The 26257-nt window shown below is 33.2% G+C and overlaps 2 protein-coding genes across 2 annotated transcripts; one reads left to right on the forward strand and one right to left on the reverse strand.

The window, feature by feature from the left end:
* Positions 1-457: 457 nt before the first annotated feature.
* On the forward strand, positions 458-3164 carry LOC114185727 (D-amino-acid transaminase, chloroplastic-like). Its single transcript, XM_028073605.2, has 5 exons — positions 458-853; positions 1028-1080; positions 1459-1634; positions 1795-2468; positions 2854-3164. The coding sequence occupies exons 1-5, from the start codon at positions 820-822 to the stop codon at positions 2949-2951; spliced, it is 1035 nt and encodes a 344-aa protein (XP_027929406.2). The 5' UTR covers positions 458-819; the 3' UTR covers positions 2952-3164.
* Positions 3165-8728: 5564 nt separating this feature from the next.
* LOC114183185 (uncharacterized) lies at positions 8729-23192 on the reverse strand. The gene is made up of 21 exons (XM_028070108.2): positions 23023-23192; positions 22338-22482; positions 19795-19851; positions 14928-14955; positions 14723-14845; positions 13770-13881; positions 13614-13651; positions 13443-13496; positions 12970-13038; positions 12727-12843; positions 12530-12598; positions 12031-12110; positions 11628-11759; positions 11283-11556; positions 10811-10900; positions 10555-10722; positions 10158-10285; positions 9944-10046; positions 9504-9628; positions 9255-9428; positions 8729-9090 (listed from the first exon to the last, which is right to left on the reverse strand). The coding sequence occupies exons 2-21, from the start codon at positions 22430-22432 to the stop codon at positions 9051-9053; spliced, it is 2076 nt and encodes a 691-aa protein (XP_027925909.1). The 5' UTR covers positions 22433-22482; positions 23023-23192; the 3' UTR covers positions 8729-9050.
* Between the last annotated feature and the right edge of the window lie 3065 nt (positions 23193-26257).

Raw genomic sequence — 26257 nt, forward strand, 5'->3', positions numbered from 1 at the left:
GAACTTGGTTAAGTTTATAATTAACGAATGTTGTATTTACATATCTTACTGCAAAGTGACCAGAAATGTATCAAATTTTGCGTAAATATTATTGAATTTTTCCAAGTTATAAAAATCTTAATTGAATAAACCGGATTTCATTATTCTTGTTAAAAAAACATATCACAAGATTTATATATGTCTTTTGATTTTTTTTTGATGGAATTTTGCAGGACTTTTTTATTAATAAAATCGTATAAAATTCTAATCAAATCATTTTGTCATGATCTTATTTAATTATTTAATTCCAACAGAGACAAAAAAATTAATAAAAAAAAGTGATTAAGTGAATGCTGAATGGGAAAGATAAGGTACGGAAAGATTCTTTTTTTGTGCAAGAATGTGTTTTTTTCTCTCCACACAACACTTCTAAATTCCACAATCAATGATTTCATTCTATTGATTGTAGATTGTTTTTGATGAGACAACTACTCCAACAAGCAATCAACCAAAAACGACAGCATTAGAGTTTAATCCGTCTGAAACAACCACCAAACCAAACAAACAATAATTCAAATGCCTATTTCTCATGTTATCGTGTTCTTGTTGTTAGTTACTCCTTCCCTTTAAGATGGTTCAAGGATTCCTTTTCAGAAATACAGAAAGTTAATAACTTTAATAAAAGATCTTAAAAAAATGCACACTTTGAAAAGGAAGGGATGCATTAATATTTTTCTGTGACAACCACCGTTCTTATTACTGCTCCAGTTCCATATAAGCACGTAGTGGTTTCCAGCACACACACAGCTTGATTACTACTTTTGAGTGTTTCCTTTCAACATGGTGAATCCCACTGTGCCTTGGAAGGCCCCTGGTGAGTTTTGAGTTTCTGGGTTATCTTTTGTTTATGTGATCCCTTTGAAAAATTTAAACTTTATTGGTACTTAAAGAAGTTTAGCCTTTTCAGTTGAATTATTTTAGTGTAATGTAATGCTGTTATTTCCTCTCCTATATCTTTTTACTTAGTTTCTTTATTGGGGTGTGACAGAGATTGAAAATGACGACGATCTTAGAGTTCATGTGTTCTCTTCATCATCCGAGGTGAGATTAGTTTTAAGCTTTTCTTTCTGTGCCATCTTAACTTCTTCAGGTTATTCTATAAATGAACAGATTATTATGTAGTTAAATTGATTAATCTTTGTGTGGAAGAACCGGAAATCATCTATTGTTTCACCATTGGAGTTGGAAAACCAGATAAGGAAGAAAGTGGGGAGGATCAATTTTTTTATTTTATTTTCTGAATCTGCTTTTCAATTCTCCAGTATTTGCATAATAGTTGAATATACTATCAAAATCTCATGTCAGGAAAATTTTACTCTGGACAAATCTATACTTATCACATACTTTTGCCATCATTAATTCATAAAGTAATGTATTCTCCATTAAGCTTTGCAATTTCCATCGGATTACTGTGTTCAGTTGCTTGAAAAGCTTCATGAAAAATGGAGTGCAGTGGAGAAACAACCATACCCTGCTATGTATTCAAGTATTTTTGGAGGTATCACACTTGATCCAGCAATGATGGTAATCCCCCTCGATGATCACATGGTACACAGAGGGCATGGTGTGTTTGATACATCCATTGTTCTAGATGGGTAGGTAATGCTAATTTTTAGGTTACTCTATGCAACTCAATTACAATACTTGGATATTCATGTAACATAGCATTGAGTTTACCTTAAATTTTCAGAATTGTTTTGCATTTGAAACAAATATTTGTCTGATTTTGGCGTCTCTGATGTTTGTCCTCTCCAGATACCTCTATGAATTGGATGTTCACCTTGATAGATTCCTACTCTCAGCCTCAAAAGCAAAGATTTCATCTCCTTTTTCTCAATCAACACTTCGCAGCATTATCATACAACTGACTGCAGCATCAAAATGCAAGAAAGGAACTCTAAGATTTTGGCTGAGTGCAGGTCCTGGTGATTTTTTGCTGTCATCAGCAGGGTGTCCAACATCTGCATTTTATGCAGTAGTTATTGACGATGATTTTTCCCAACACAAAGAGGGAGTTAAAGTGATTACTTCAAACGTGCCAATGAAGCCTCCTCTATTTGCCACAGCTAAAAATGTGAATTATCTGCCAAATGTCCTTTCAGTGATGGAAGCTGAAGAGCAAGGAGCATCTTCTTCTGTATGGGTTGATGAGGAAGGTTACATTGCTGAAGGTCCAAATGTGAATGTTGCTTTCATAACTCAAGACAAAGAACTTGTCATGCCTCCCTTTGATAACATCCTACATGGTTGCACTGCAAAAAGGCTTCTTCAACTCGCACCCAAGTTGGTTGATCAAGGGCTTCTGAAAAGTGTAGAGACTAAAAAAATAACTGTGGAGGAAGCTAAAGCTGCTGCTGAAATGATGTATGTGGGAAGCACACTTCCTTTGTTGCCTATCATAGTGTGGGATGATCAACCCATTGGCAATGGTAAGTTGGTTCTAAGTATCGGTCTAAGTCACACATCGGATAAAATGAGAAAGTTAAGTATCATATAAAAAAATATATCCTCAAATCTATTATCTTAAAGTTTTGGATTAAAAAAGGTGTCAATTCCTTACGTAAGTTGGGTCCAGATACGAGAGTTTACAAATTAATTAACTTGAAACTATAAACATTATTTTCTACTTTTTCTGTTGCAAGTGTTTATGGACAAATGTATTCAAATAGGGCCTTAAAGCTAAGATCACTTGACTATTCCAAAAAATTACAAGACTTTTTGTGTTTAATCTTGACTGTTAGTAGTGATAAAAATTTACTTCTCTTTTTCCAATTTGCTCTTCTTTTTGTTCATTCAATTATATATGTTTGACAGGAAGTGTTGGAGAATTAACAATGCTACTTTCAAATTTGATGTGGGATGATATGGTAACTGGCCCTGGCACACAGAGAATACCTGTTCCTTACGTTTAGTGAACCTACAAACTCATCAAATCAAAGTCTGGTTGCAGAGATCTACGAAGAGGTTTATCTTTGTATTGCTTTATGTATTTTAAGTGTGAACACTGAAGAAGTGAAGCAGCAGCTATTTCCTGCTACAAAAAATTTATGTAGCAGATAAATAGTCCTTGAACTGTTTCACACTGTTGTATTGTACTGATATAATAATAACTTATTTTTCCCACATGCTTCAGTTGTGTACATGATTTCTTTTTCAGTATACTGCAACAGCAATATTGGCCCAAGTTTCTAAGCAGAGAAGTTCATTGTTTAATCTTACTTCAGATATGAATCAAACGTAAACTGTGTGAAGGAAAACTTCCTTTAATAGTTAGTTTGAATTAAACAAGGTCGGAAGCTAAAGAGCTAGAGAAGTAGTAGTCCACTCTAAAATCCTACACTTGAATTGATTTTAGATGAAAACAGATACAAAACATACAAGGGTGTGGCTTTTGTGTCCTTTTCTCTGTCCCTTTATTCTTTTGTTCTCTTGTGATCTATTTTTGAGGTTTGAAGTTTCAGATTCGCATTTTAAATGTGAAAATTTAAAATCGTTGCAAATAAGGTGGCATCTGAATCCTACTAAATCAATTATTACTACAAGAAAATTCTCGATTAGAAACTAATTTTAGTGACAAAAAATAATTAGTCACTATAGTGACGAATTTAAATACCAATTTACAAAATAAAAAATTATTAATTTCTAAAATAGTCATTATTATAAATAAATAATTATAATTGTTCACTAATTAATTAAATACCAATTTAGAGACTAAGTGATTTTGGTAATCAAAACTTAATTAGTGATCAATTTCCTTTGGTAGCCAAAATCATATTATTTAATTTTAAAGACTAATTATAGTTTTTTATTCATAATAGTGACTATTTTAATAACCAATAATTTTTTGTTTCGTAAATTAATATCTAAATTGGTTATTATAGTTACTAATCATCATTGGTCACTAAAATTAGTCACTATATAAATGTTTTCTTGTCGTGTATGCACTAAAATGGGATGGTTGCATTTGTACAAAATCTTAATATTAACATATAAGTATTGCTTATTTTAAATATCAGTCAACTAAAAATAGAATAAAATTTTAAATAAAAAGATTGTTATCTCTATTTAGCTTATATTTATCTTTTAATGCATTTTATCAGTATTATTTTAGCAGCCCAAGAAGTTTTACACTGTGACACTTATTTTAACGTGTTTTGACTAATGAGTTTTGAGAGACTAAATCTGTCAACATGTAGTTTAGGACTTTAGGTGAAATGTCTTTCACAAAAGCCTATCACAAATCCTATCGGTCCACTAGCAACCGAGGCATTTCAACTCAGACTGAAGAATCAACATGCTCGTTCAAACTTCACTTTCCATACAGATTCAATCAGTGCCAATATCTTTTTACTTGTGAAGGTCATTCGCAAACATATATAGTTATTAAACATGCAGGAACACACGTTAAAGTTGTTAAATTTATAGTTAAATATGTTTTTGGTCTTTTAACTTTTAGTGAAAAATAGAATTAGTCCATCCTCAAAACTTTGGCCCAATTTAATCCCCCAACTTTAGAAATGTGTGTATTTAGTCATTTTAACCAAATTGTGTTAAATTTATTTGACGTTTTAAATGTGTTTCATGATAGCATTTGCGTTGTTTACACCGTTTGATACATTTTCGCTTCAATGTTAGCAAAATGCGTTTGAAACGTTAAATAAACTTAATAAAATTTGGTTAAAAGGACTAAGTCCACATATTTGTAAAGTTGAATAACTAAATTTGGCAAAAGTTCTGAAGATGGATTAACTCCAATTTTCATTGAAAGTTAAGGGAGTAAAAACATATTTAACCCAAGCTTATATTTATAATATGAAATAATAATAATAGTAACACTAATACTTTAGACTAGAAATATAATAAAAGGAACTTAAAGAGATTAATTGTCTCTCAACTAATCTTTGTTGTTTATAAGACATTATACGGGAAACATTTAATGATACAAGAAAAAGGCTATATCTAGATAATTAATGATAATTGGTAAAAAACTCATAGGTGTGGCATATAGCAATTTTCCAATACAACTACTAAATACTTATATTTTACACATATTTTAATATGTCCCCTCAAACTAGAGTATACAAATTGTATATATTAAGCTTGAAACAAATAAATTCAATTTGGAGTCCTCTTAAGGATTTTGTGAACTCATCTACAAGTTGATTATTGAATATGACGAACTCAATATAAATTCCTTAGACAACTAAATAAAATTACAGGCAAGTCCTATGTGTTTAAACCTCTCATGAAAAACTCGATTGGAAGTAATGTGGAGAGCAACTTGCTTATCACAATACATCTTCATTTGTTCGATATCATAATTGTAGTTATTGAAGAAATCGTTTCACTCATACAATACAAGTTCACAAGTGAGAGATGTTATTGTCCTATATTCAGCTTCAACACTAGATCAAACAACCAAATTTTGTTTCTTACTTTTTCAAGAAATAATGTTTTCTCTAACAAAAACACCATATCCGCTAGTGAAGCGACTATACATGGGAGATCTTACCAAATCAGCATCATAATACCCAAAAATTTGGATATTCCCTTTATGATTTTACAAGCCTTATCCTAGAGCTTTATTGAGCTATCTTAAGATGTGGACGATAACATTTAAATGATTAATACATGGATTTTGCATAAAGTGACTAATAATACCAATTGCAAAAAGATAGATAAGGTATATTAATAGCGAGATAAGTTTCCCAACAAGTCTTTTATATCTCTTTCGGTTAGCAAGAGGTTCACCTTGATCTACCATTAATTTTTAATTTGGATCCATAGGACTATCAATTGGTTTATAGCCAGTCATGCTTATTTCTTTGATGATGTCTAAAACATATTTCCTTTGAGAAGTTGCATGGCTTTCTTTGACTAAGCCACTTCAATACCGAGAAAGTATTTTAAGACTTTCGAGATCTTTGGTTTGAAAGTGATTACATAAGTGTTTCTTTAGTTATGAGTTTCTAGTAGCATGATTTTTTGTTATAACTATGTCATCAACATACACAATTAATTAAACACATTTTCTAGGCAAGGTATGACAATAAAAACTGAACAATCTTCCTTATTTCATTTCATTCCAAAATTTTGAATCGGGTAATTGAATTTTCCAAACCAAGCACGAGAAAATTGCTTGAGACCATAAGACTGATGTAACTTACAAACCAAACCAAACTCCCTTAAGCAATAAAACTAAGAGGTTGCTCCTTGTAAACCTCCTCTTCATACACTTATGAAGACTCACCGTGTGATATTGAACCATTTATTAGAGTCATTAGTTAGAGGTGATAAGAGGAGGAGGAGATGGTCCAAGTGAAATAGGTTTATGAGAAGAATTTTAATTATTTGGAAATGTTAATCTCACAAAATCGACTTGTAAGACGAGGTTTGCACTCACTTATATACTATGAAATTGCCTTATCTCTAGTCAATGTGGGATCTCTAACACACCCTCCTCATGCTGAGGTATATACATCTCGAGCGTGAGACTAAACGTCAAATGATGGTTCGATAGTGGGTGGCACGATAGGTCCAACAAACAACAAATCTTAAATCTTATTAGGATAGGCTCAAACTCATGGCTTCGATACCATGTTAAAAAATAAACTTTAAGTCTAACATAATCCTACAAAATCGGTTGTAAGATGAGGTTTGCATCCACTTATATATTTTGAATTGGCCTTATCTTTAGTCGATGTGGGACTCCAACACACCCCACAAAATAGACCTTGTAGGGTTGAGTTAGACTTGAAATCCACTTCTTAACATGAGACGTTGGAACAATGTTAGAAGTATGATACACAAAGGCTCAATTAAATCCCTATAAGAAACCTATTGGACAAAGTTAACATCTTGTGTAGAAGAAGAAAATAAAGGATTTTCTTCAAAAATGGTGACACTTGCAGACATGTAATTGACATGTTTGTATCCACTTTGAGTAAGGAAGGCATATTAAAAGAAGGAATTCAACAACAATCAGAATTACAACAACAATCTACACACACAACAACTATTGCCAATTGTAAAAGACAACGAACAATGGTGGATGAAGAGTATGAGAAGGAGTGGAGAGCCTCGTAATCAAATTTGAACCAAAGAGATAAGGGTTGAAACAAGGAGAAGGATGTCCAATGATCCTTGTGAAGAAAATATAAAGTTATTCCAGTGAAGGGAAGGTGGCATGTGACCTTTACATGCTAAGCGTAATGGATGAAGATGGCACCCGTGGTGGCATAGTGGTCATAATAGAAAGAGGTGGTTAGTGACTGCACCAAAGTAAAATGGTGGCCAACGGTCGACAATGGCAGAACTAGTAGAGCGGATCAACCTTCTTTGTTATCAACTTAAGACTGAAAATATAATAAAAAGAGCTTAAGAAATTCATGATCTTTTTATTGATCTTTGTTATTTGGACAACTCCAACCATGATTTCGACGAAGGTCGGTGAGGCTCCGACAAAGTTCTGGTGAAGGTCTGGTAGCAACTCCGGTGGACAACAAACAAGAAGAAAGAACGGAAAGAACCACAAGTTGGGTGCATTGCAAGCAATCCCAATATTTAAAGAGAATGAGTGCACTTCAGACAACCCTAAAAGGATTGTAACTAAGATGGTAAAGAAAAGATGCAGAAGCTAGACTCCCAAGATCAAGAGTCATGATACCAACTTGAAAGAATTGATATGAGAGAAAAAAGATTTTATTTAATTGATTCATTTCAAACAGCACATCAACTTTTGTATATAGGAAATTCAAACCCTAAAGTATTAATTACATAAAATTTCTAGAACCTTCGAACAAGTTCTAACAACTTCTACTAATACATTTGATATCTTACCAATAACTTTCAGTATTGCATTTAATATCCAACTAACAAGGTCTTCAACATAAACGTCGCCGAACCCAAAGTCAACCATTCCAAAAGTTGAACTCTTTCCAACATTACAGCCTCCATATCTTGCTGCGATGAAGAAACAAAAACATGGAGCAAGCAGCAGCACTACCTCTTCAAGTTAAACACAGATAGCGAAAGCAAAGTAAATTTATTATAGCAAAGTTATAGTTGTTAGCGTGGTAAGTGCCACCAGTGAAGTCACGGTAATTTTGAAAGTCCAAGTCTAACGTTTTATCCATAACATCTTTAATGCATGTCTACTGTAGTTACCACTCACTATGTTATACATCCTACAGTTAAACAAAGTATAATAGATTTATATTGAACTCAAATTCTTCGTCAAAGGAAAAAGAAAACCCTTCTTTGACACGATGATTTAAGAGTTTTTCAAATGCTAGTAGAATGAAAAAGAATTGCCAGGACTTTATATTGTTATTAATGGTTACACAAAACGAAATGACAATACACAGCTGAACCAAACTTCTTTTTCACTTCACTTGATGTGTTTTTCAAAAAGTACATTTCTCTACATGTAGGTTGAGCAAAATAATAGTTTGCAAGTGTTTGCAAAGTAATGGTTGCTGAATTGAAAGTCACCATAAATATTTTACATGTATGTTAGGGTATTCTTAAAAAGAATTAGTTGTCATTTGTTCGACTATATATTAAGATAATTCGCCAAGTCTTTCCAATAGGCAAAATTGCTCCAACCAATGGAAACCTTAACAGTGAAGTAAATACATTTAGAAAATAAAATTCAAAAGATGAACTGTCAGAGGACAGAACTGTTGACTGTTCAAAGGGAACTACAATAACAATGAGATCTTTTACAATATAATTTGTGTATTTGCTTAGTATCCCACTTTGCAAATAGACAACTATTAGAAAATACAAATCAATGAATCTTTTACTATTTGCTTGTAACTTTGAAAACCCTCTAAATTATACAGCACTGCTGTCACTATTACTATGAGAAAAAAAATGAAGTAAAATAAATAATTATTAATAAACTAATAGAACATAGAAGAACAATTTCTTACAATAATATATGTACAATTAATCGGAAAAAAATGCATAAATAGAGACTAACACAAAATGATATCTTCTAACTCTCCTTAAGATGAGTTTAGATCTCGGGAGGTTTGGCCTTGCCATCTGTCAAACAAAGAACCAGATCATTCATAAGCATATTCAATGCAGTATAATGTGAATATAAAGAGAGAACGAGTGTTATGAAAAAGTGAACCATTACATAACTAGTACTACTTTTAAGAATAGTTATTAAAAGAAAAAATGTTAAAATGATAACTTCCACAAACCTTGAGAGAAGAAATCTTGCTAGTGGACTTAAATTGCTATTAGGATTATATTCCTTGCTTTGTTGTTTTTTCCTGTTATCAGCCTGTGCATTTCGGGTTTCTTCAGCGGACTTGGTCTTGCTGAATAGTTCCCCTGCTAGCCGCTGCAGGTCCTTCAATGAATCTTCCTTTGAACTGCACCACAAGAGAATGAGATGCATATACTTTTATTTTTTTGGTTTTTCTAAATAACTTGAACAGAAGGCAAACCTTGCCAATCGCTGAAGCAACTGTCTGAGAAGAGCTTCACAGGATTTAGGTTTTGAGCCCTCCATGTTTATTAAAGAATTGATAACTGCCCGCAAAACTGCCCCTTCTGGATCATCAGCAATGGCCTGCATAACAAACGCAGGCCATAACAATTTTTTCTAGTACCCAAAGAATAATATAGTAGTTTCTTCATATACAACTTCACTCTGGGGTTGTAATCTCAAGCCTTAGTACAATAAGTCATCATGTAGGAAATTAATAGTAATAATGAATTTTCAATAAAAGTAAAGCCTGTGTGCATTGTACTCAAAACTATAAATAATTAATATATGAAAGATTTAATTATGGAATATTGAGGAGCAATGCTAACAGTATAGGATGCTCTATTTGGATTTAAAACTTATTATGAACGAAAAAATGGAATATATGTACAAATTTACCTCTTTTAATGAAGGAACAAGTAAAGCAGATAATGGCACAGAGGATGACATTATTTTAGCACTTCCTTCATCATTATTAGCATGATGTGATCTTGACATGCCCCTGTGTGAATCATGTTCGCACGAAGTCTGAATAAGAAATCCCTAAAGAATGTATAAAGACATTTTTAACTCAGCAACAGAAAAGTTACTAGCTCCATTGCTGTGGATGTACCTTGAAGAATCAAAGCTGCTAGCCTTTCCATCTTTCTTGTCCTCCTGTCTATCATTGTTGATTTTTCCTCGGGCCAATCTTTCTCGAGAACCCACTTTCCTGAGCCCTCCTTGGATAGCAGCCTTTGCCTGTGAAGACAAACAGGTGGGAAAATAGTGCTTATAAGAAAAATATCAATTTGAATAAGTAATCACAAAGTTTCACAATACATTACAATTGAACAAAAAGAAATTTTTTTGGACACATGTGTTTAAGAAATAGTCTAAGAATGTACCACAAATAAATCTACTACATAACGGAACGAAACCTATACATAAGAAAGAGGGAGGCTCATGTGATCTAAATTAATCAACACGCAAGGGAAATTTATTTACAACTTGTATCATAGAAACAGAACCTCAGCAAGATTTGCCGAACTGTCTTCCATTGAGGAATTTGAATTTCTGTCATTAAGTCCTAGTCGAGACCTTAGTGGCTGTGGAGAACCAGGCTCATCATGCTGGCCACGTAAAACAACAGTCCCACTTGTAGAGGCATCATCAAAAGAAGAATGGCTGCTACTATACTACATTTAATTAAAATTCTCAGTTTGGGATTATACAGAACAGGTAGAAGAAATTATCAGATTGTAAAGTAACACAGCTTAAACATACTTGAGAGCTCTGGTCACCGAATACAGATGACCTTGACCCTTTTGGAGATCGAATAACAACAGTTCCTGATCCATTTCCGGATAATTCATCCTGCAAATTGAAATTTTCAGAAGGTCAAAGCTGTCCAGGTCGTTCAAAATGATAGTTCAACAAGTTAATAGGAACTCCATCAATACTTCATGATTGGCACATTTCAAATAACACTATCGAGATGAATTCTCCAAATAATTATACCACTACAGACAATTTAACTGCTGTTCATGCTGCTGAATGAGGAGAAACATTGGCTGTACAGAAAATTATCAGTTTCAGCTCAAATAAAGAAAGCTCATCAGATAATTATTTAGAGTTAACTGGTTAAGCATTCGATCATGCATTCAATGTTTTATAAAGATGTGGCCGCTAAATATATCATTCAATTGATTAGGTTAACGTATTTGACAAAGACGGACACGAAAAGTAAGTCATTTACATCTTCAGTGTGATTGTCCCGATGCTCAACATGGTGGGGAACTCGATCTCTTCCAGAGGAACTTTCAAGTGACTCACTAAGTGCCCTTCTATTAGCAGGTCCCCCTTGATAACCACTCTCAGGAGCTTTTCTTTGGGTTAACTGATTATGTGAAGCTTCAGCTTTCTTCTCTCTAAACTGAGGTGGTCGAGAAACATTACGAAAGGTTCCAGTACCCTGTGATCCACCAATATTGAAGTCCCATCCAGCACTTTTCAGGGTTTTACCCTGATCACTGCAAATTAGAAATAGTCCGTAAAAAATTCAATATGTAAACTAAAAACTAGTAGCCAACAGTTAACCTACCTGGATCGATTATTTTCTTCACCTCTGACATCTCTAGCCACTTTTACAGTATCTGATCCTTCCCCTATCCCTCTTGAGGCCTTTCTAGGTGTTTCCAGATCTTCTTCCTTTATTTGGTATTTTGGACGTTCTCTATAACATAATCACAAAGCATGATCATGTAAACCACAAGCTGGGAATAATACTTAATTTTAAATTTTTGATGGACAACATGCTAAAGTTGCATAGAAAAAGGATTTCAGAAATTAATTTTGTCTCATTATTTACTTTTTCCGAGATATAGTATTAGTTTAAGAAAATATAACATGAAAGAACAAAGGGCGGATGAAATTAATATGCAAAAGCAAAATTAGACACAATTACGTGTATGAAATATAGCGAGACCTTTATCAATGATTCACACCTTATTCTTTCTGCAAGCTTTGAACTCTTCCTAGCATTCCGAATAAAACGGTCCTTCAAAAGTTCCTTAGCACTTGGCCTCTGGAATTGAATCCATTAAAAGGGGGGGAATTAAGAGCCTGACAGAGAGAGATCAACTTCACCAGTTCGATTCCAAGCTAGTCTAAAAAGCTTCTAATTAGGGAAAACTAAATAATACATTACATCAAGTTGACATTTCAATAGGGAAAATATAAATCAATAGTTCTGTTATTCTTGTTACAGTAAACGAAATATTTCAGTAAATACTGTTTATTATTACCTTTTCCCCCAAAAAATTAAATGTTCTAGAAAAGCAGATTCAGTATAAAAAAGGAATATCATATGGGTGCTCTCGTACAATCCATAAATAAATCATTTCACTCAATTGGACTCATAAAGAAGAACCTTTTCATTACAACTATACCCAACAAAACTAAAGAAAATGAAATAATAAGTGTATGAAAAGCATTGACACTTGCCTCGGCAGGAACCTTCTTTAAGCACAATGCGACAAATTCTTTCATTGGACGGGAAAAGTGATCATCTAGCTGAAGAAAATGAGATTAAATGTCGACTGCTATGATGGAAAAAATAACATCCGGGTTTGAAAAAGCTCAAGAAACTTAAATGGTTCAAAACTAGAAAGTTTGACTAGATTGATACTAAAGAACACAACCTGTGGAGGATTCTCCCGGGGTATGATGAAAAGCACTCTCATCGGGTGAAGATCGGCTAGTGGAGGCTCCCCCTTTGCCATCTCAATAGCAGTGATTCCCAAAGACCAAATATCTGCCTGCATAAACAGAACACTCCTGTGACGATTCTAAGAAAACAATAATTAGCAGAAACTAAAATAAAGATGAAAAATAGAACCAAAGAGAAACAATACATAAAATATATAGAATAAATATATTACAACCTTTTCATTATATCCATCAGTATTCTGAATAACCTCAGGCGCCATCCAAAATGGCGTTCCTACAAATGTCTGTTATGATAAAAGAAATGTTAGCATATCCAGCCTAAGATGAAGAGTAATAATTTAGAATTCCAGGTAGTGTTTTTCAACCACACAAAGCCTTAAATGCAGTGAGGGTTATGACAGAAACATGCAGCCGATATAAGAAAAACTAGCAACTTGAAATTCAGAGTGCCCAACTCAAATTACACAAAATATCCTGCACCACAATTCCTCACTTTGGGAGTCTACACATTCAATTTGATTATCCAATTGGAAAAAAGAAATATTTTGTGCTCTTGAAAGGAGATTAAGAAGTTAATATTAAGATCATCAAGCATAAAATAACTTACATAAATTTTAATCTAAATATGAAAAAAATACTATATGAATAACCCATCCATGTTGAATTGACTTCAATGAAATATGTTTACCTTTCTCCTTGATATAGTCCTTGTTAACTGTGCAGAAACGCCAAAATCTGCTACCTGGTGACATTCCACTTGTATGTAAGTCCCCATCTCAAATTATTAAGTGCATCATTTTTCAGTGAAGTTCTATATAATAAACAAATTGGATATAACCTCTTTCAGTATATAACGTACCTTTACATCACCATTCTCAGACAATAAAATGTTTGCAGCTGCATAATAGACATGTAAATACTGTCAATTGTAAAGCTAATACAAAACAAAAAGAAACCCCATAACTACATACGGACAAGGAGAAAGAAATTCAAAGGGGATGGGGTTGTTGCTGACCTTTAAGGTCTCTGTGAATTTTCCCTTCACTGTGTAGATAATCAACAGCATGCAGCAAGTCACGTAGAATGCAAGCAATTGACATTTCATCAAGGGGATGACCTGCTTGGAGCTACAGAAGCAATACCAGAATTAACCTCACAGAAATAATACAACATACAAATCATATTGGAAATTATTGTCAGCAGATATAAATATGATAAACAGCGACAGAAAAACTGACTGTTCAAAATATGAACTTTTTTTTTTCTCGCTTTTAATGATAGAAAATTTAATAACCCGAAATGTACAAAGAAGGATAACAAAGCTCCCCAGAATAACCAATGAGATAAAAATATCGAAACAAAAAGTTATAAACATCCATACTCATGCAAACAAAATCAACCAGCGTATCCACAAATTCTGTTTCCATATACAAATAACAAGGTTATATTATAATCATACAAGAATTACAATGAAAACATCAAACTTCACACAAATATATAATATTATAGTCCAGTTTTATGCATATCATTTTCTTTGGTCTATTTGAGTCTAAAAATTGCACATCCCCTGCTGCTGCAAACTTCTAAAGGAATCTGAAACTTGGACGAGGATGGAGTACTGAGTAACAACCATTGACATTCCGATATATGCTGAATGTTTATACACGCTGGCAACTATTTTCTATAGTCAGAAATTATGCCCCAAGAATTCAAGTAATATTTTTTCTCTTAGTTCTCTGCAAAGAATTTGGTTGGCTTTTTATAAAGGATGGCATCTTATCCTCCTAAGTCCTAATTCTTGGCAATTTTCTTTGTCTTCAGATTCTCTTCTTTCATAAAAAAAGTAAAAAATATATCACAGTTCATGGATAAGCAGGGGAAGTTTCATTAAAGGATGATTCTGACATACATCAATTTCAATTTTCATGCACTGAACATATAGAAGCAATTGAAACAGAAGTAACCTACTAGATCAGCAACTGAACCACCAGCCATGTATTCCATTATTATCCAAAGTTTTGTTTGATTGAGATAGGCACCATAATACTCAGTAATGTATGGACATCGACATTGAGACAAAACAGCAATTTCCTGAAAAATAGTAAACTAAATCAAAACATGTTTATTTGAGTACAGAAAATGAAAGTACAAGTAATCTACAAAATCATTATACCTTCTGGATATCATCAATTTCATCCTCCCTGTCAAGTGACAAAAAGAGAGGAAATACAAATTAGGAAGTAGTGCGAAAGAAATGCATACAGATTCTGAATGCAACACAGCAATTATACGATGTTAATAAGATCTGTGATGAAATAGGGAGAGAAAACTAGTATGTCATAAAAAATAAAAAAAAAAAACTAGAACAAACTTCCTTAGATATGGGTGCAGAATTGTGTTAATGGCACATTGAAACGTGGCTGGTGCATTCATTACTCAAAATGGCATCACAAAAAATTTACAATGTCCATGATGTGTCCGAAAAGCTGTCATCTGAATATTTGAATGCGAATTTGATGATGTTAGACTCTCAAATCCACTTTCAAAGAGAAAAAGAGCTCGGTGCAACTCATCAAGTAATTCCTCTATGACCGAGGATAGGTAATTTGTCAGGAATTTTTGCCTTATTCAATCCTCGGTAATCTATACAAAACTTCCAACTCACATCTTTTTTCTTGACTAAAATAAGTGGGCTGGAATAAGGGCAATTGTTAGGCCTGATGACCCCTTTATCTCAACATTTCCCCTACATATTTCTCAATCTCTGTTAGAAGTGGGCTTTAAGCCTAACTCAACCCCACAAAACCGGTTTTGTGGGGTTGAGTTAGGCTTAAAACTCACTTCTAACATGATATCAGAGCCAAGTTAGAGTCTATCCTAGCGAACTTTCTTGGACATTCTGTTCTACCCGATATCGGGCCGCTAACGGACCACCCACTAATTTCTTGTCTCACGTTGTGTTATGGAATCACCATCCCTTCTTCATGCACAATTTGGTCATCCCAGCCTTGCCAAACTGCAACAACTTGTCCCCAGCTTGTCCAAGTTATCTAGTTTGTCGTGTGAGTCTTGTCAATTAGGAAAGCATAGTCGTAGTTCTTTTCCTTGTAGTGTCTCACAACGGGCTTTGTCCCCTTTTACATTAGTTCATTCAGACATTTGGGAACCTAGTCGTGTTAAGTCTACCTTAGCTTTTCAGTATTTTGTTACTTTTATTGATGATTATTCAAGATGTACTTGGTTATATTTAATGAAAAATCATTCTGAGTTGTTCTCTATTTTTCAATCATTGTTCATGAAATTAAAACACAGTTTGGGATTTCTATTCGAAATTTGCGGAGTGATAATGGTCGTGAATATCTCTCTCAATCCTTCAAACATTTTATGGCTTCTCAGGGCATTCTTCATCAAACATCATGCGCTTATACACCCCAACAAAATGGAGTGGCTGAGCACAAGAATAGGCACCTTATTGAAACAACTCACACTCTTTTAATTCATTATGCAGTTCCTTCACATTTTTGGGGTGATGCGGTTCTTACTGCTTGTTATTTTATTAATCGCATGCCTTCTTCAGTCTTGCATAACCAAGTTCCTCATTCTATTTTATTTCCTCACGACCCTCTTCACCCTTTACCTCTTAAAGCCTTTGGGTCCACATGTTTTGTTCATGATTTTAGTCCTGGCTTGGATAAGTTGTCTCCGAGAGCACACAAATGTGTCTTCTTAGGATTCCCCCGCTCACAAAAAGGGTATAAGTGTTTCTCTCCTTCCCTCAACCGTCATTTTATCTCCGCTAATGTCACCTTTAACGAGTCTTCTTTTTACTTCACACACCCCTCTTCTCGTTGTGAGCCACCATCTACTACTATAGATATCCCTGTTGTGTGTGATCCTCCTAGTGTGCCCACTTCCAGTGCCACCTCGGATTCTCCTCAGCCACCTCGAGTGTACCTATTGCGGATAGACCACCTCTTCAGGTTTATAGCAGAAGACACCGTTGCCAACCACCAACACATGACACACATCAAGTGCCGAGTTATTTGTCTCCTCCGGTTCCAACAACTGAGTTTGATCTTCCCATTGCCCTTCGTAAAGGTATGCGTTCTACCCGTAATCATTCCCCTCATTATGCTGCTTTGAGTTATCATAGAATCTCTCTATCTTTCTATACATGCCTTTCGTCTATTTCCTCTTTGTCAATTCCAAAATCTTTAGGTGATGCATTAGTCCACCCTGGTTGGCGTCAGGCCATGCTTGATGAAGTGAGTGCTCTCAGGCATAGTGGAACATGGGATCTTGTCCGATTACCATCCGGAAAATCTGTTGTTGGTTGCAGGTGGGTCTATGCTATCAAAGTTGACCCTGATGGTACTATTGACCGTCTCAAAGCTCGCCTTGTTGCCAAAGGTTACACACAGATCTTTGGTTTGGATTATGGTGATACTTTTTCTCCAATGGTCAAGATGGCATTTGTTCGCTTATTCATTGTCATGGCTGCTCTTCGCCAATGGCCTCTTCACCAACTTGATGTCAAAAATGCATTCCTCAATGGCGATTTGAATGAAGAAATTTATATGGAGCAACCTCCAGGTTTTGTTGCTCAAGGGGAGTCTTTTGGATTGGTTTGTCGTCTTCACAAATCTTTATATGGCCTAAAACAGTCTCCTCGGGCCTGGTTTGGAAAATTTAGTAGTGTTGTTCAACAATTTGGCATGTCTCGCAGTGAAGTGGATCATTCAATTTTTTATCGTCACTCCAGTGCTGGATGTATCTACTTAATAGTATATGTTGATGACATTGTTCTCACAGGAAGCGACAACCTTGGCATCTCCCTCTTAAAACAAAATCTTTGTCGTCATTTTCAGACCAAAGATCTTGGAAAACTCAAGCATTTCTTGGGTATTGAAGTAGCACAATCCAATAGTGGTATTGTCATATCTCAAAGGAAATATGCATTGGATATTCTGGAGAAAACTGGGTTAATGAATTCTAAAGCTGTAGAAACACCCATGGATCCTAATATTAAACTTCTACCTAAACTCGGGGAGCCTTTCTAAGATCCTGAACAGTATAGACGATTAGTTGGAAAGTTGAATTATCTTACTGTTACTCGTCCTGATATTTTCTTTGTTGTTAGCGTGGTGAGTCAATTCCTTAATTCCCCATGTGAAGAACATTGGAATGCAGTCATTCGCATATTAAAGTATATCAAAAACTCTCCTGGAAAAGGTTTACTATATGATTCCAGCTCTGATACCATGTTAGAAGTGGGCTTTAAGCCTAACTCAACCCCACAAAACCGGCTTGTAAGGTGAGGTTTGCACCTCACTTATATATTGTGAATTAGCCTTATCTCTAGTCGATGTGAGACTTCCAACAATCTCCATTTTCAACAAGTGAGGATATCCTTAAGGTCTGACATTTATAGGGTCTATCTTGGACTTGATTGAGATTTTATGATCTATTCTCTATAAGGTGGCACTTCTTGAGGTTCCTTCCTCACATTCCATCAACATTAAATTCAGTTTTGCTTGTTGATTATCCGTTAAACCATTTGTCATATCATTACCTGTGTTTTGTTTTGCGGCTCTTACCTCCCACAATATTGATACAGCTTCTATTTCTGTTTTTCATCAACGCTTGTGGGGTTACTAATGTTTTTGCTAAAGCTGGGTCACTTTTAATCTGAACCAGCTGACCTCGTGTGCTAAAACTCATATTTAAAGTCTTCTAATTCACCTTAACATCATGCAGAGTGGCAAACCAAGCTACCCCTAAAATCAAATCCACCCCTCCTCAATCAAATAAGAAAAAGGTCTCCTTAACAACATACTTCTCCAGCTGCACCTCTACTTCCCTACAGCATCCACTTGTTTGTTTCCTATTCCTATCTCTTAATCATACACAGTAGGATGAAGTTGTTTCCACTCTCAAACCTAGAAGAGTTACCAGATCAGACACTATCTATCAATATCAACACCGATCTTCCCTTCATCATTCATTGTAGCTTCATAGTGTGGGATTGGGTCAAACCTCTTGCTATGTGCTGATGTTCAAAATCAACGAATTCTTCTTCACAATTATCCAAATACTCCTCATTCTCCCTCCTTCTCACTCCTACTTCTCCATATCCCTTTTCTTCTACCAATATGATAATCCTCAAATTCTTTTCCAGACAACGATGCCTTGGACTGTATGCCCCTTCACAATGAAAACACCTTCCCTCCTCTCTTCTTCTGAGATATTCAGGGTAAGGAATGCTTCTTGATCCTGGTTCATCATACCTATTACTGAATTTCCTCCTATCTTTGAGTCGTATGTTGTACCAATCACCTCCTTTCTAGTGTTGTTGTCACTGCTAGATGAGGCCTGCAAATTTCAGCCCCTTTAAAAGTTTTTGTACGTGACACTATTCCCAGCTCCTCTTTAATACCAAAAATTGGACTTGTTATTTCGGTATGATAACTATTTATTAACTATGACAATTAGCCTTTTCTAGTATTGGATTTGAATGGCATGGCAATGACAATGGATTGTGATTATTTTCATTATGTGTATGTCTTTACTCTTTAAATTTATGCATTTTTTATATTTTTCAATATTTGCATGTGTGTGATATAAAATTATTATGATGGGGACTTAGGAATTATGAGGTTCCTAAGAACCAAGTAGTCTGAGATGCTCCGTAGAGTATTTAAGTGTCTGATTCTCCCCTCTAAATAACTAGCTTCATAAGGGTGAGTTCTCCAAGTGTATCAGTTTACCTATATTGGTTTTTTGACTTTGCAATTGCTGTCATCCAGCAATAGTGTTTCGGCAGGGTGGCTGCTCCGTGCCCCTCTCCAGGATTGACTAGTTAGATTTTCCTAGTGTTATTAACATAAAATTCTAATAGACAGACAATCTTTAATAATGTAATGAAATGTGTTCTCAAAATTCTAAGGTTCTGATTACTATGAAATTGGTAACCACTCCTCAGCAGTTCCAAGAACTAAAACATTCATAAAAAAATAATAGAAGGGGGACAACAGACTTACGATTCTTCCAAGTCAATCACTTTGATGGCGACTTCTTTGTTGAGCTCCCTATCAAACCTGGAGATAAGACAGTATAACAAAGAGACAGACAACTCATTATCCATGTCTAACTTAAAGCCAGTAAATAAAAGATGTTCAAAGAATAATAACTATGTTATAATTATAGAAATAAGGAACTGATCCTATAAAATCAAGAATATCTAGATTATACATGTCTTATTGGGAACATTTTTATTTACTCCCGCATCATATACTTATTATTAGAGGATATCCTCTACTCATTATGTAGACTCTTTTTTCTCAATATAAATAAAACATCCGTGCTGTCTCAGACACACGGGTTCAGCTCATTGTTTCTTTCTTTTCTATATTTAACAAACTAGTTAGACCATGTCATTTAAACATTTTGTTATGTTACAACGATGACCGACAACAAAAAACAAACAATCTAGTGAATGTTTCTAGACGTATTCATTTATTATTATTTTGTTTCTCTTGATTATATAAACAATATCCACACACTTGCAACAGTAGATTTTTTTTTATCATTGCCAGTAAAATTCTATTATCAGATATTTTCTCTGAACAGATCTGAAATAAGTAAACACAAACAGGATTTTAGTTTGCAAAACATAAGAATTTCCACTGGTCATGACTTGTGAATTCTAGTTTCAATAACACTGTTAACTCCATAAAAAAAAATAGTTACTCAAATACAACTATTAACTACTAAAAGCTTGCAAAACATAAACACTTAGCTACGCAGCCACCAAGATGTAGCTCTCAGAACTAGACATGCCATGTTAAGAAGCCAGCAATGAATTTTCTAGGTATATATGCAGAGAATAATGCTCTAGACTGTACGTGTCACTTTAAATTCTAAACAAATACAAACAGTAAAAGAAAATGAATATGAAAACAAACATAAGAAATTGTTATAATAATGGAAAAGTTAAGAAGTGAAACTGATCTGAAAAGGACATATATCCTTCGTTTTATATTAACAATCCATGTTGTACTTTGTTGCAAACTTTCACAAGGATAATAATGACAAACCCATATAAAAGAAGAGGATAGAGTAAGGCAATAAATAAGAACTGTTAAACTTTGTCAAATGTCTGTAACATTGCATGGATAGACCATGCTTATGTGTTGTATAGGTTTACACAACCCTTGCATTTTTACCATAGTTTTGGACATTCATATTCAGCATATCCAGGATACAATGCCTCCATACACATTTTTTTGCATTAGATCTAGTTCTAGTGGAAGGGTCAAGAGAGAAAATAAATGGTAAACTAAATATATGGAGAAAACCCCTGGAATCTCAGTTTTGATTTAACTGGAAACAAAAAACACAGTACATGAAAATTCAGCAAGACATGCTCTATCATTACCTTGAAGATTATCTATGGGTATCATATACACCAAAAGTAAGTAATACAGTTTAGATGTCCCAAATCTATCATACAAAGCAACTAAGAAGTTGAAACAGATAAAAGCTTCGAGCTTTACTTGTGATTAACAGGTGCTGCTTTAAAAGGAATGCTTTAAAGTATAGACATGCGAGACTATACAATACATGTTCAGTAATCGGTGATGAAAGGCCAACAAGAATGTGAGAGTATAATAGATGAGGATGCTGTATTTGAAAAGCAATCACATAGGGAAAAAAATTGGGAACCCATGCCTTAGAGAGAAATTTGAAAGATATCTATTAGGAAAAGTTGGTTAAAAAATGTCTGTAACATCGTTTGTACTTATTACCAGAAGATTAACACAAACTTCAATTAGAAGAGTTGATCAAATGAAGGGTAGCCCAATAGACCAAGCAAGGCTCTAAGTGAAACCATTAAAAAGTATCTATAATTTAATAGCCTGAGATCCTGAGTAAAGAATTGGTTTTGGATATCTGATTCATGTAGCCAACCTCATATAATAGAAAAAACTTCTGTCATTGTTGTTTTTAGTAACATTTAAAACCACTTATCAATTATCAAAAATGAACAAAACACTTGATTTACTTCTTTCAAGTAGCAGACAGTTGCAATTAGACTCTTGCTCTTAAAAATGAGGCTCGGTTTTACTTTCCGTCCATTCTCTACGGCTTATCTTCATGCTTATTTGACGAATTCAGGAGAAAGAATTCAAACTAACCCTTGATCAGATACCATAGTATACATTTTCTTTACAACAAAAACTATTATCCAAATTTCCCTCCAGTTCATTTTACAGTAATGTTTATATAATGTTTGCATCCATTAATGACACTTCATTCACACAATCATCAAATCTAGATTTCATACACCTCAGTACCATTTATCAAATAAGCATCTAAAGAACAAGATTAAGAATTTTATTAACAAAATAATGCTTAACATTATTCCACCTGAAGAAACAAGAAAGAAATCCCTACACAAAAAATATTCATTACCCCAATGAGCAAGCAATGTGCATATAAAACTACTATGATTTAAACTCAATTGGCAAAGTCAGTTTAAGTCGGCAGGTCTCATGATACCAGTCCTAAAACTAACACATACGCTTTATAGACGTCTCCAAACGATCCCTGCCCAATAAGCTCCAATGAAGTGAATCTCGATCCCGATGCCTCAACTAGACCTGCCACGTCAGCCATTCTCAGCAGCAACTCCTGGAAGCCTTAGACAAAAACTACACCACATGCACCTGAAAATCCAAACAACAAAATTCAGACACGCATGGTCAAAATCACATATCCCCAATCCTCCCTCATTCTCCAAATTCCACCAATAAAAACCATAAACTTTCACGTTCAAAAATACCATATTTCACAACAACAACAACAAATTAACAAAATAAAAAAACAAACATTCACATTCAAAAAATATCATATTTCACAAACAACAATAGATTGATCAAATAAAAAACCAAATTTACCCGCAATTGCACAACCCCAATTGAACCGCAACTCAAGGAATCAAATCAAAAACTTAAAAAACAAACCAAATAAGAACAGATGCCCAATGCAGTAAAACTGTGGACTTAAAGCAAAGCATGCAAACTCGGTGGAGTATGCAACAATTGTTAGGTGGAAGTTAGGATACAAAATTGACTTCGCAACAAAATGGAATGGAGCGAATGACACTGAGATATCGTTCGCAGTGGAAAAAGAAAAAAGAAGGAAAAGAAAGCGAAACGGCAACACCCAAATCGATAGTGCAGCATCCGAAATCGATTGAAACTCACCCATAAATGAATACGATTCCGACTATCCGTGACCGTTTAAGGGACAGATCTGTTGCTCATTGTTATTGTCTCTCTTCTTTGGTTTGGTTTTGTTTTGTGTTTGGGTTGTGCGTGATTTGTGTATGATAGTTGATGATTAGGAAGAATAGAGGTTAATCTTTTAACAAATGCTCCACATCGCTTATCTAAAATGTATACTAACAAGAATAATAAATATAACTATAAATATATTAGTAGCTTGTAGTACATTTGGTTTTAGACATTAATATAGTCACAATATTTTGTAAAAATTTAGGAATTGATGTGGCCATGATTGTGGTAAAAAAAATGTAAATTTGTTTCAATCATAATGGATTATTTAACTTATTAGAGAAATGTTTTTTTCTAACTTGATAAAGAAGTTTAAAAGAGAAATGGACTTGGTTTTCAAATATTTTAAGTGCATTAATGGTTAGTTTTAATCTTTAGGATCCTATAATGATAGTATAAGATAAAACCAAAAGTGTTTACCCTTGAATTTTAAATTGTATATTTATATTCTCTGTGTGAATTTTAAGATAATTATGGAATTAATTAATTTAACTATTTTTTTATTAATAATTAAAAAAGTTAAATTTTTTTTTAGTTTGCAAACTTGAACATAAAATTAAAATTCGTCATAATTCTAAATTTTGATATATTTTGGTTTCAAACTTAATAAATAAATGGATATAATTTTTTTAACTCAACGATGTTAATTGTTTTGAGCGTATTAAATAATATTTTCAGTTGACATGGAAGTCGAAACGTATTAAAAGATGTAAAGAATTTAAATGTTAACTTGAATTGCGTTTGACATGTCAATAAAATTTAACGTAGCTGAATTAAAAATGATTATATTCATTTATTTTTTAAAATTTGAGATCAAAATGTATCAAAATTTAGAACACAAAAGAATCCTAATTTTGCGTCAAAGTTTAAGAACTACAAATATATTTAAAGCTAATTAAAATTTAGGTCAAATTGGTTTCATTTACTTTAAAATTTCAGCATTGGGTTGAGAAATTGAAAAGGAGACATGGCTTGGTCATTGAAGCAAATTATTAAGGTTAAATTATACTTTTAGTCCCCATTTTCGTAGCAAAATTTGAATTTGGTCCATCAATTATTTTTTATCTCAATCTGGTCCCTATTTTGGGAAATTTGACCCAATCAAGTCCTTTCCGTTAGTGGTGGAGTAATGGTGTTAAATGGGGTGCCACGTGTCAGCTTCTGGATTTTTTGAATTTTTTTTGAATTTTTTTTTGAATTTTTTTTTTATTTTTTATTAATTTTTTTAAATTTTTTTAAAAAATTAAAATTTTGCCACGTGTCAAGCAAACATCGTGTCACGTGTCAAGCAAACATCGTGCCACGTGGCAGTGACAGTGCCACGTGTCACTATTTGGGAGTTGTCATTTTCTCATCCTCAATTTGGTCCCTGTATTTTATTTTTTGTCTCAATTTAGTCCCAATTTTTGTAAAAATTGTGCAATTTTGTCCCTCTCCAAATTGAAACCAAATTTCATTTCTATATAAATATGCACAAATATTTCTATCAAAATTGATATTTCAAGTAAATATTTTTAACAAGATTAAGTTTATTTTAATTTATATTTTACGTTAAACTTTATTTAAAATTGTTTTAAAGTTGTTAATAGAAAATAATGTTAATAAAAAAATTCCTAAATTATATTGATATTTTATTACATTATACTTTAATATTGTTTTTTATTTGAATTTATATTTTAAATAATTGTATATTTTTAAAATGTGTAAAATTCAATAATTTCTATACAAATATTTTAGTTAGTATAAAAATAACAATTATATAATTTAAGAAAAATTAACTAGTTTATGTAACAATAAAAAACAAATAAATTTAAAATTTGAAAACAATTTTAAGTAAAATTTAATGTGAAACAAATTTAAAGAAACTTGGTTTTATTGAAAATATATAATAAAAATATCAATTTGAATAAAAAAAATCAAATTTAATAAAAATATTTGTATAACATTTTATAATTTTTGTTTCAATTTGGAGGGGGACGAAATTGCATAATTTTTACAAAAATTGGGACTAAATTGAGACAAAAGATAAAATACAGGGACCAAATTGAGAATGAGAAAATGACACCTCCCAAATAGTGACACGTGGCACTGTCACTGCCATGTGGCACTATGTCAGCTTGACACGTGGCAAAAATATAATTTTTTTAAAAATTTTAAAAAAATTAATAAAAAATAAAAAAAATTCAAAAAATAAAAATAAAAAAATTCAAAAAATCCAGAAGTTGATACGTGGCACCCCATTTAACACCGTTACTCCACCACTAACGGAAAGGACTTGATTGGGTCAAATTTCCCAAAATAGGGACCAGATTGAGATAAAAAATAATTGAGGGACCAAATTCAAATTTTGCTACGAAAATGAGGACTAAAAGTATAATTTAATCAATTATTAAAAAGGAATTGAATGTGAGAACTTTCTTTTTCTAATTAACAAAATCATAATGTTGTGATAGATTAACTTATCCAATGATACGAGACTAACAAATGCTTCCACCGACACTCAAACCATCCATCATGCTCTTAGAATCAATGGAATGCAAATTCTTGAAAACAAACACAAATCTTAAATTACATAGTTTAAGAAATTAAACAACAGTTAAAAGCAAACTACTTAGAAGTGTCGTGAGATTTGGATTAAATTCTTACTTTTGAGAATGTGGGTATACTTGGGGTTAAAGGGCATGAGAGTGTACAAATTTTCATATAGTATTATTCTTTGGTTGTCTTTAGATAATGGTTGTGGCTTTTCTCTAGTTTTGGGGTTTCCTCTCCAGTTTTCGGATTTTCACGTTATATTTTTGTATCTCTTGTGTTGATCTTATTTATTTATTAATAGGGTAATTCCTAAGGGTGAAGATGGTAATGTTCTTAGGGTCAAACAGTGAACATATATAATTGGTATAAATATTTTAGTTAGTTTAGTTTTGATTGCAAAAAATATTTTTAATTAATGAGAATGCTTCTTTTGATATTTATGTTTTTGATAATTTTCTAAAACCATTTTATGTAACATCCTACTAATAATCTATAGAAAATAAATTTCACGATCATTAAAGAATTAAAATACATGTTATCTCAATAAAACAAATTAAATAAAATATAAAATAAATATCTTTATTTTAAAATACTGTTTATTTTTTGTAAC

This window comes from Vigna unguiculata, chromosome 5 (genome assembly GCF_037176805.1).
Source record: "Vigna unguiculata cultivar grain cowpea cultivar isolate G323 ecotype 2 chromosome 5, ASM3717680v1, whole genome shotgun sequence".
NCBI lineage: Eukaryota > Viridiplantae > Streptophyta > Magnoliopsida > Fabales > Fabaceae > Vigna > Vigna unguiculata.

Coding starts and splice junctions, on each gene's coding strand:
- LOC114185727 (XM_028073605.2), top strand. CDS start 820: ATGGTGAATCCCACTGTGCCTTGGAAGGCCCCTG. Junction 1,081..1,458: donor TGTTCTCTTCATCATCCGAG/GTGAGATTAGTT, acceptor TACTGTGTTCAG/TTGCTTGAAAAGCTTCATGA. Junction 2,469..2,853: donor TGATCAACCCATTGGCAATG/GTAAGTTGGTTC, acceptor TATGTTTGACAG/GAAGTGTTGGAGAATTAACA.
- LOC114183185 (XM_028070108.2), bottom strand. CDS start 22,432: ATGGCTGACGTGGCAGGTCTAGTTGAGGCATCGGGATCGAGATTCACT. Junction 13,497..13,613: donor CTGAGAATGGTGATGTAAAG/GTACGTTATATA, acceptor GAATGTCACCAG/GTAGCAGATTTTGGCGTTTC. Junction 9,629..9,943: donor TTGTTCCTTCATTAAAAGAG/GTAAATTTGTAC, acceptor TTTGTTATGCAG/GCCATTGCTGATGATCCAGA.